This window comes from Scophthalmus maximus, chromosome 10 (assembly GCF_022379125.1).
Source record: "Scophthalmus maximus strain ysfricsl-2021 chromosome 10, ASM2237912v1, whole genome shotgun sequence".
NCBI lineage: Eukaryota > Metazoa > Chordata > Actinopteri > Pleuronectiformes > Scophthalmidae > Scophthalmus > Scophthalmus maximus.
The window spans coordinates 24,607,567-24,618,558 of NC_061524.1; the positions used below are offsets into that span (position 1 = coordinate 24,607,567).

General features: G+C 46.7%; 1 protein-coding gene across 5 annotated transcripts; it reads right to left on the bottom strand.

The window, feature by feature from the left end:
* Positions 1–352: 352 nt before the first annotated feature.
* zbtb18 (zinc finger and BTB domain containing 18) lies at positions 353–10,332 on the bottom strand. Of its 5 annotated transcripts, none has more exons than XM_035606206.2 (2): positions 10,195–10,332; positions 353–5,354 (listed from the first exon to the last, which is right to left on the bottom strand). In XM_035606206.2, the coding sequence occupies exon 2, from the start codon at positions 5,335–5,337 to the stop codon at positions 3,655–3,657; it is 1,683 nt and encodes a 560-aa protein (XP_035462099.1). In that variant the 5' UTR covers positions 5,338–5,354; positions 10,195–10,332; the 3' UTR covers positions 353–3,654. The 5 variants fall into 5 exon arrangements, with proteins under 5 accessions (XP_035462099.1, XP_035462098.1, XP_035462100.1 ...); XM_035606205.2 differs by lacking the exon at positions 10,195–10,332 and adding an exon at positions 8,098–8,419; XM_035606207.2 differs by lacking the exon at positions 10,195–10,332 and adding an exon at positions 6,316–6,573.
* Between the last annotated feature and the right edge of the window lie 660 nt (positions 10,333–10,992).

The following is a 10,992-nucleotide window of genomic DNA, read 5'->3' on the forward strand; positions in this document are numbered from 1 at the left end:
GGCACATAAAAAGAGAGACGACGGCGACACGCACGCACGCACGCACGCGCGCACACACACACACACATTCTGCAAGTGTGCGGGCCGTCAGCACGACTCACTGTGCAGCTTGTCACATGTTTAAATGCACACACTTCCAACTTCCATCGGGATGCAACAGGCGTCCTGCTCTGGCCCTTTACGCAACCTGAATTTGTGTTCCTTGACAAAAGTCACATAATAAATAAACTTTTAAAAGTGGTCCATAGAGAGAAATGTGCTTAAAAGATGTTGCATTTTCAGTTGTCATTTTAAAGGCAGTAACAAAACTGAGGTGAAAAGAGATAAATCAAAACACAACTTCACACACAGGTTTGAATTTCAAGATTCTTATAATTTATTGCAGTTTGCACACAATTTAAAAATGTCAACAACAGCACACCAAAAAATTACAAAACTAAACACAATTAGAATTTACTCCCCTTGAGAAAAACAAAAAAATTAAATCAACCCAACTATGATTGTCAAAGCTAAAAATGACTAAATCTGAAAAAGAAACATAAAAGAAAAGATTTTTTTTAATCTCTAGGGAGAGCAAATATATCTCAATCAAAATCTGCTTGTTTTTTCCCCCAGACAGTGATTGTCCTTTTTCAAAACAAACTCAGTCGTTTCACCCCCCCCCCCACCCTCCACCCCTTCCTCTGTCTTTCTATAACCTGTTAATGACATTTGAACATTTTATTCTTATACCTTGCTTAAAAAACCAAACAATTCCCCCATTGTTTTCAAGTAAGCACAGCAAAAAATGGAGTCTCATCAGGGTGGTTACTTCATCACGGTGTGAGCAGTTGACATCACTACATCAACTCCACCCTCCACTCATATATTTAAAGAGAAAAAAAAGACAACGACAGCAACAACAAAAAAAAGCCTGGACTACAGCAGTTTAAGGCGGTCAAGTACAACCAGAGGAACAGAACAGAACAACAAAATAATATCAGCAGTAATGATGAAAACAACAGCAGGATGGAGTGAGTCCATACGCCAGTGAAGAAATAACGTTTCGTGGGGGGAAAAAAGAGACAATGCGGCGCAAAATGCCGCAATATCACCCACACTGTTACACTGGCAAAGCCTGAAGGTGCCACCAGATGACAGGGCGGCACATACAACCACCCCCGCCCACCACATGCACATCAGTGGGGGCATGTACATGCCTCATACACACACCCCCCCCCACACACACACACACACACACACACTCAGTGAGAGGAAACGTGGAGCCCTCTCTCTTCAGTATCTCTATGTTGAATGTTTTTGGATTGTATAGACGCTTGACCATTACTTTGAAAATGACGACCAAAATATTTTGAGAGGTTTAAATAAAAAATTATAAACCAATGTAGCCCACACCCAAAACAACATTCACATACAAAAACAAGAACTTTCCAATCACGTGAGCAAAATATAATAAGACATGATTTTCTGATAAATTCAATAAATTCCTTGAATTTAAACGTTTTTAAACAACTATTTCTCAATGCTCTACAGTATCAAATACTTCCATAGCATCAGAAATGTTTTTTTCTTTCTTAATAAAGGCATCTTTTCAGCAAAATCTGATTTCATATCTTTTAGCTTAAAAGGTGCATTCAGACATGCCAATTCTCTCCCATCTATCTCAAAGTAAGGATTATGTTTTGAAGTGGAAAACACACACACACACAAACATCGAATCACATTCACGCCACTGCGTCTGGTGTGAGATGCACTGCACTGAGCTGAGTGCGTTACTGTACTGAATCAGCACAGCCCCGCTCAGCTCGACTCGGCTCGGCTCGGCACAGCTCAGCTGGACACGATGCAACAGTGTGTACAAAGATATCTGACCCCTCAACTTTCAGCAGGACAGCTCAGTTTCAGCCTCTCTGCTTCTCGTCCCTGTCTCTGCATCCTTCACACTTCAGCCAATCAGAGCAGCACTGAAGTTAGTGCCCGGCGAGAAGAAATAATCTAGAAATGGCTCGACGGCATCTTGAGCTGGAGAGGACAGAGACACAGAGAGATGGAACAAACATGCAGCAGTGGAGAAATGTTACGCCTGAGGAGGAGGAGGAGGAGCAGGAGCAGGAGGAAGTGCTGGGTGGACGTAGATCGTCAGTAGGTTAAATTGACTGGTAATAACCAAGTCACATGCTCATAAACACACACACACACGCACACTCACACAGCAGAGAGATCAGTGCATATAGACACAGGCTTCAAATGCTTCATCGTATCGCTTCAACAACCGACGGTAACACATTCGGTAACATTCTTCGAGGAGCACAGCGACAAACACACGGCGAGTAGAAAAATCTTTTCCTACTCTTTTCACTGTCAAAAGTGTAATGTTCATACACCCCCCGCCCCCGATGCCAAAACTCACAACTTAAAGGCTTAAGACAAAATAAAAATTTTCATGCATTTTTTCCCAGAATAATATTCAGATTTTCTACAGACCCTGGAGAAAAGAAAAGCCCCTTGTCAAATATTTGATCAATTACAATGTGTACAGTAATACAGCAAATTCACATTTCATCTTAAAATATACAGGTTTGGACGTCATGCAACAACAGCAGGTCCCATTACAAAAAAGTAACAAAATAAAAATAATAATAATAATAATAATTATTAATTTAAAAAAATGGTAAAAGATTTAAGTTTTAAAATTAGAACAGAACAATATACAACAACCTTAAATTAAATTACCTTTTCAACAAGAGATGTTTTAAAGACTGCCAGCTAGATTTAAGAAAAAAAATCTATTAATAACAATAATAATAATAATAATAATATTAATAATATTAAAGGTCTTTTCATTTTTAGAAAATACTTCAAATTGATTAGAAGCAGGAAAAAAAGGAGGCTGTGCATTGCATGAGTGCCATCAGTCTGTAAGCTTTCCCCTGAACACACAACACCAAAGAGCTCAACAAGAGAAGCGGGGAGCGCTTCGCCAACGACACCTTCATGCCAGTAGAAAATAAAATTAATACACACAAAACTCACTCATACACACTCACACACAGGTTACATTTTTACCAGAGTAGTGTAGCAATGCACGGTGCACGCACAGACACACGTAGACACACGGTGTGTGTGTGTGTGTGTGGTGGTATGGACTCGTGGTGATCACAGTACCCGTTTAGTGTATTGTAATGCTTGTTCACTTCAGTGTGTTCGACCTGAACTCCTGCAGTGGCGTTTTAGGGTCTATGGGACTGGGACTGAAACGCTGGCCAGCGCCGGAGTGTTGTGTCTGAGATGAAACACAAACAGAGTGAAAAACTCCTCAAATCGAAAAAAAAGGCAACACATTCGCACTGGGACCCATGTCCTTAGACGCAATGAAAACCACCAGAACAGAAACTTATGCCAAATGAAAATAAGGGTTCAGAATAAAATAGAAAGAAACAAAATTACCCCAAACAGCAACAAAAAAAACAAAACTCAGTAGTAACATTTTCATGTGCTATTAAAGTGCAATTGAATGAGATTTTGCGACACACAAGAACATGACTCACTTAAACCCCGGACATCAAACTTTCCACCCCCTTCACCTCCCCGTGCCTCTCTGCCTTTCTCTCGAACTCCACTTTCTTTCCCTTTATCAAACCCAGCAGTCTGTTTCTATTTCCACAGTTCCTGGGAGCTGTCCTCAATTGCCCAATCCCTGACATTGGGCAGCGCCAGTGGTTCACTCTTTACTGACAAGGAGTTGACCAGTTCACAATGGAACTTGCGGATATGTCGGTAGAGGTCCCCGGACTGCGTGAAGCGTCGTTCGCACCACTTGCAAGCGTGCGGCTTCTCGCGCGTGTGCACCACTGCGTGACGGCTGAGGTTGTGTGAGTACTGGAAGCTCTTGCCGCAGGTGGTGCAGGTGTAGGGTTTCTCACCAGAGTGTGTCCGCTCATGGCGCTTCAGCGTGTACATGCAGGAGAAGGTCTTGCTGCAGATGGTGCAGGTGGGCACGTTGACGTCTCCGGCGGGCTTGGCGCGGATGCCCTCCTGCTCCCTGAAGTGGGAGCTGAGGTGAAGCTGGAGGATGTGCGGGGAGGGGAAAACCTTGTTGCACAGCGGGCACATGAAGATCTGGGTGTGTTGAGCTGACAGCATGTTGGAGACATAGGGCAGCAGGGAACTATCCATGCTGGCTGCCTCGGCCTGGGCGCGCTCGTTTTCACCTCCCAGTAGGTCCTCGTCGTCTGCTGTAACCGGAGGCTTCTCCTCCCGCTCCAGCTCCGAGGCCAGAGAGGCTTCTCGCAGAGCGGACAGGTGCGCTTCTAGGCCAAGCCGCCGCTGGACCGACAGAGGTCCTCCGACCCCATGGTGGGTTAGGCCGCCGTTGGCGCTCGGAACCGTTGCCTTGGTGATGCCACTGTGCTCCATGTCGTAGTCCCCACCTCCCAGGTCCTCTTCCTCGTCTGAAGCCACGCCTCTCTCCACCTTTACCCTCACAGCCAATGGACTCTGGAGGCTGTCAGGTGTGGCTGTCCCACTGAAATAGGATTGGTGGTGGTTACTGTGGTTGCTACCGGCGATCGGCTTAACTGACAGGTCCAGCACACAGTCGGCAGCATCATTTGACACCCTCCTGCCCCTGTGCCCTGCGCGAGAGCTCACGGAGCGTTGGGACCTCTGGGAAAGGGATCCGCTGGAGCTGGTGGGGCTTCCAGCTGGGGAAAGCAGCTTCGCTTCCCCACCCTGTGTCTCCGCCTCGCCGTGACCTGGGCTGGTCGTAGCCATGGCTGGTGTTCCTGATCTGTCTGTAGCCGGCAGCCTCAGCCACAGCGGTCGACCCTCGGCCTTTCCTTCCTCCTCCTCATCACTATGCAGCAGGTCGGCAGTAGCAGGCCGGCCGGTAGAACCGTCTGATAGACTGTCAGCCTTATCAGAGCAGCTGGACCCACCGTCTTCCTCTCTGCGCGTGCTGTCTGCCTCCGTCGTGGCCTTCTGCTTCAAACGTTTCTTACACACTTTGACAATGTCATACATGTGCAAGTAGCTGGCCGCTGCCAACACATCCTCTACGGGAAGGTCCTGGAACTGCAGCTTGCCTTCATACATGAACTCCAGGAGCAGGGAAAAGGCCGGGGCTGTGACAATGTCGCTGTTGAGATGCACCACGTCTCGCTTGTCTAGCTGGTCCTTGTAGAAGAGGTGAAAATACATGCTGCAGGAGGCCAACACAGCACGGTGCGCACGGAACTGGGCATCGCCCACCAGCACCGTGGAGTCACACAGGAAGCCCTGGTGCCACTGTTCGCTCAGACACTGGAGTAAATGTCTGCTGTGGTCTGGGAACTCCATCCTGCCGTCCTCATAACCTGCAGACACACACAGACACAGAAGCAGAGTCAGAGATCAGCATGTCTCATTATGTTCTGAATGTGCATAAATTTGGACTTTGTGGATTTTTTTGTAAACAAGTTTTTGCAAGGTTTTAACAGACTGTTAAATACAGTATGTTTTATTTCAAGTAAATACTCAAGAAAAAAGGAACAGAAATGTTGACAAATTATTTAAATTGAGAGTAATTAAAAACTGAAATGTTATATTGTTGAGGTTAAAAATTATACATATAGACACACACACACATATATATAAATATGTGTATATATGAGATGCTGAAATCACAGCAAAGAGAAGAAAACGCGCAAACGAAAAAAACACGTTAACAAGTTAATAAAAACTGAAACGCATAGAAAAGAAACATTTTTTTGGGATGTTAAAATAATTAAAACAAACTAAAACAAACATGCAGCAAAGATACCACATGTATTTGAAATCCATTTATATTGACCTTTTCTTTTTACCTGGAATCACGACATCACCAGAAATATATTTGCTCAAATTTAAAAAACACTATGCAGGTTACTGTAAAGCACGAATTCCTTCTTACAATCACACAAAATCCCTTTTATTTTGAATGATATGCTTAATTCAAATAGATTTAAAAAAGGGGGGGATTAAACCAACAATAATTAAAATCAAAAAAGGTGTTATCAAATAATTATTACTCAATCCGTTTCCAACCAGACTTAATCTCAGGTGCCAGCGACAGACTCTTTTACTCTGCGTCTGTTCTCTCTCTGTATCGCTCTGACTCCTCTGCCTGCACTCCTGGATTGTCGCTGCTCCTACGCTGGTTATTTTTATTAACCCACTTTGGCCTGGCCTGGCACAGCCCTTTTAGGTAACCGGCTTTCAGCTGCACACACTGTCCTCACGTACACAACACACAACACACACACAACACACACACACACACACTACCAGCCTACCTACCAACCACCTCCACAGGCTAAGTCGAGCAGGAAAACTGCCCAATTGAAATAGCACTGTTGAACAGAAAACAGCTTGTCCCTTGTTTAACCCGCGAGCAGCCGCTTCAGGTGTACGATCAGACCAAGATAAGAAAAGGACAGAAAAACTTGATGCAACGCTCTACAGGTGTGCTTAAAAAAAAAGAGAGACAAATTATCTAGATGATAACAAATTGCACAACAAATTAAGATAACATTTTCAAAGTCAATAAGGAGAGTGAAACCTGTACAATCCCACCCGTTAAACAAGCCGATTTGTCCTGTCTGAGAAGGTACACTGGTCCCGCTCTGCAATGTGTTAACCAGAGCAGTTAAATCACCTAATTTGAATGAAGCTAAACCAAGAATGTCAGTGTGCGACTGCGTGTGATGTGTGTGCGTGCGCTCCCTCTACGGCTCGTTCAAACTGCTTTTAATGAGGGGGCTTATTGGGACAAGGATGTCCCACCTCCCACCTCTCCACACCCCCACCCCCTGTCCAGCCAAACTCCTCTTCCACCTCCTCCTTCCACACACGCGCGCACACCGTCCGTCACTCGCACACTCCGTTCCCATCTGAATCTTACAGGAAAAACCCTTCACATCCGCCCCATAGTAGAAACTGCCCTCTCCCTCACCCCCACCCACCCACCACCCAGAAGAGAAGATTTACAATACAATCACTGTAAGTGCCCTGCTCGTCACAGCATCAATCCTAATCCTTAAAGATGTCTAAAAATAAAGACGGCTGTGGCGGCAATGGGGAGGGAGCCGTCGGCGGAGGCTCAGGAGGGCGGCCGCCCGTCACCCGGCCCACCCGGCCTGGCCAGCCAGCTCACGCAGGGGTCTGAGAAAGAGAGACACAGAGGGGCAGGGAGGGAGAGGGAGAGGGAGAGGCTGGGACGGCCGGGGAGGGAGGCTTACCCACATCTGATCCAGCTGACGGGGGCCATATGGCAGCTGCTAGCCAGATAAAGAGATTAAGACTAGGAGGGAGTGCGATTACAGCTGTCTAGCCAATTCAGGCAGCTCAAATCTGCAACTTCTAAATTAGTCTCCTCTACTCCAGCCGACAGGAGGGGAAAAAAGTGGATAGCGCAGACCGTACATGCTTTCAAGTAATTTCACAGCGATAAAAGAAAATAAATAAACGTAGATGATTAGGATTAAATAACTGATCACTATAATAATTGCTTAAAATCTTACATTTTTGTTATTTTATTTACAAAGAAAAGTTGTTTATCTTTCTTTGATAATTTTTTTTGATCAATTTAGAAAATTGCAAAATGAGTGAAAATCATTTTTTAATAAACTTAATTAAAGCATTACTTTAAATAAAGAATGAACTTGTGATATAATGAATGAACTAAACTTAGTAACAAAAATAAAAAAAGTAACTTTGCTTTTAATTAATGAGTGTCGGAACAAAAATGCCCGATAACATAAACAGCGAACGGAAGACAAACGGCAGCTGAGCATTAAATGCAGCTCTGGAGACGACAAACTCAAAACACAGCAGACTGTTCCCGGACTGCAATTACCCCTCAGACAGGCAGCACCAACACCAGTTCACTCCTGAAACACTCGGCAGCAGTTCCACGCAGCGCTCACACAGCTTTGACACACCGGAGATGCCCCACAACAAACTACAATAACCACTCCACTACCACCGGACTCTTTTCTACACACTCCGTCTCTCACACACACACACACACACACATACACACACACACACACACACACACATGCACACACTCAACGATACCTGCAGCAGTATGCATCAACTTGATTAACTCCACTGTAGCAGAATAGCTGGGCTCTCTGGCTGGCAGGGAATGGCTGTCTCTGTCTCTCTCTCTCTCTCTTTCTTTTTCTTGCTCGCTCGCTCGCTCGCTCTGAATCAATGAGTGGGTAGAAGAGGAGAGAAGAAGAAGAAGAAGAAGAGGGAGGCAGGCGGAAAAAAAACCCAACCACGCTGTTCAAACTGCGAGGGACAGATGCAAAGTGGAGGAGATGTTGGAGGGGGAACGAGATACCACCTCCCTCCTCCTCCTCCTCCTCCTCCTCCTCCTAACTGATCGGCAGCCACAAACACACACACACACACACACACACACACACACACAGCATGCGCGCACACACACACACACAGAGCAGTAACTCTCCCAGGCTGCCGCTGAGACTCACAATAAAGGACTGGGGAGGGGTAGAGGCGGTGGAGGGATGGAGGAGGAGGAGGTGGGGTGGATGGCAGCCTGTCAGCTGCTCTGACATCATCCTCAGATGGAGATGCTACCTCCAGCTGTGCTCTTTCTACAGCCATATGCTGCCTCCTCTACACTCCTGCCACCAGACTCCTCTTTCATTCTACCAACACCACGCAAATTTGTCTCTCTTTCTCCCCTCTCTCTCTCCGAAAAAAAAAAAAAACATGGAGTGGGATACTGATGTTTTTTGTTTGTTTGTTTGTTGTTGTTGTTGTTGTTTTTTGGGAGGGGGGGTGGTGAATAGAGTTTACTCTGCAAAACTATCAAGGAAAGGGAAAGTTTTCTAGACACAAACAGAGTTTCAGGTCAAAAAACTTCCGTCTGATCTTCCTCTTCTGTCTTCCTCCGTCTCCTTCCAGTAAACATGAACCGAGGCGACGCAGCACATTTGCAGTTGACAGACACGGGCAGCTGATATTGTTTCCCACTCCTTTATGGTTCAGCGCCCCTGCCCATTCTTATAGGCTATTCATTCATTCACTTACACACTCATTCATCTATCTTTCTATCTCCTCCCCATCCCCCTGCTCGGACCCTTCGGACAACTGACATTTCAAAAATGAAATGGGGAAACAATGGGAGCAAGTCGTGAAGAAAGAAACTAATGAGTGCCCGTTGTGAACAAAAGCCATACACGCCTTTAAAATAGCCGGACACACACTTGCTGCAACTGCCCGATTTCACTTTTCGTTCATCTGAATTTCCAGCAGTTAAACTCCAAGCTTTTTAATAAATGTGAGCATGGGAACAAAACTGCAATTGTTTTCTGATCGTCCCCTGTCTCAAAGGCCTTGAGTGTAGTTTAAAACAGTAATAGAGCATACTTATGGTCAGGGTTAATAAAATAATGTCGCCTCGGAAAATCACATGATAAAGACAATTACGTGTAGTTTTAACTTATGATCGTTTGATCCATGCCGTCATTAGAGTAATTTGTCATATGTAGAGGATGATCACGTGAGAGTATTTGATTAAACATGACTTCGCTTCAAGTTCTGCAATTTTGAAGAACCTTAAGTAACACAAAAAACTGCTTTTAAAGTCGGAGGCATTTAATAATCCGACGTGAACTTCAATTAACTTTCGGCCGAAGTTTCATCGACCCGAACACTCGGGACGGACGGGCGTCATGACAACCAACGTCGATCGCCACGATTGGACGTGAACATGTTCGTCTCCGTCGAGCGGCGGCGGGGAGGAAATGAGCAGAACACTGTTGACGTCCGTGACACCGACCGTGACAAACTCCCAACACAAGGAAACTGTGATCGATTTTCTGACCAGAACAAACACGCGCGCGCGCGCACACACACACACACACACGCGCGCTGACGCGCGCGCGCGCAGAGCTAGCTATAGCCGCATCGTTGCTAACAAAAGTAAAGCGAACAGGGCGACAATATTGAGCTATTTACAGTTGTCGCGAAGGCCCCGGTGCTATGACAACAGCTGCTGAAACAGCGCGGGCACAAAGCTAACACGGAGACAACACAGTCATGCTAAGGAAGGTTTAGCCACTTTTTCCCCCTCCGTAACCCACCCCCTCTCTCCCGAGCCTCCTCCGACCGGACTCCGGTGATACGGGCGGCACTTACAAGACGACACGGTCCGACGTCTTGTTCCGCTCCTTCCGTCCGATCCCCCGCTGTGTGCCCGCGTGTCCCCCGGAGACCGAAACTAGATTGACTTTGGACTAATTCCCATAGCAGGCGGGAGGGAGCGGGGAGTGGAGCACTCTGCGGCGGCCAGATGTTTCCGAGCTGTTGCTGCTCAACTCGGGCTGGGAGAGGAGGCGAGTTGACTGGCACCGCGCGGAAGCCAATGGTGCCGGGCGAGGAGGAAAGTGAGGGCAAATTGGAAGCGGCCCCTCTAACAGGAGAGACGGGAGGGATACGTCTTCTTCTCTCGTCGGCGGAGGTTGACACGAGACGACAACAACAGCTGCGCGCACGCACGCACACGCGCGCACGGGGAGGGCAGGCAGGAAAGAGAGGAAGCTGGGCCAAACCAACTGGTTCTGCGAGGCGGACTGGCGCAGCGGCGAGCGAGGGAGCGCAGAGCGGCCGCGGTGCAGTCTGGGTAGTGTAGTCAAGACGGAAGCGGAGGGGGCGGGGCTGCTGGGAGCAGGTGCACCACCTTGACAGGAAGCAGGGCCACCGGTTTGACAAAAGACATCCTTTATACTGACATAGTCTAGGTGACCAAATATTCAGCCTTTGCTACTGGCAAACAATGTTAGATCGCAATCAGTGGCATGAAACTGGAGTGATGGACCGTCCGGGAAAGAGCTGCAGGACACCTGGACCGAAGCCCTGCCAGCGAGAGCACACACACGTGTAAAAGAGGAGGGAATAAAGGAAGAAGTGTGAAGACCTAAATGCTTTATTTTGTCG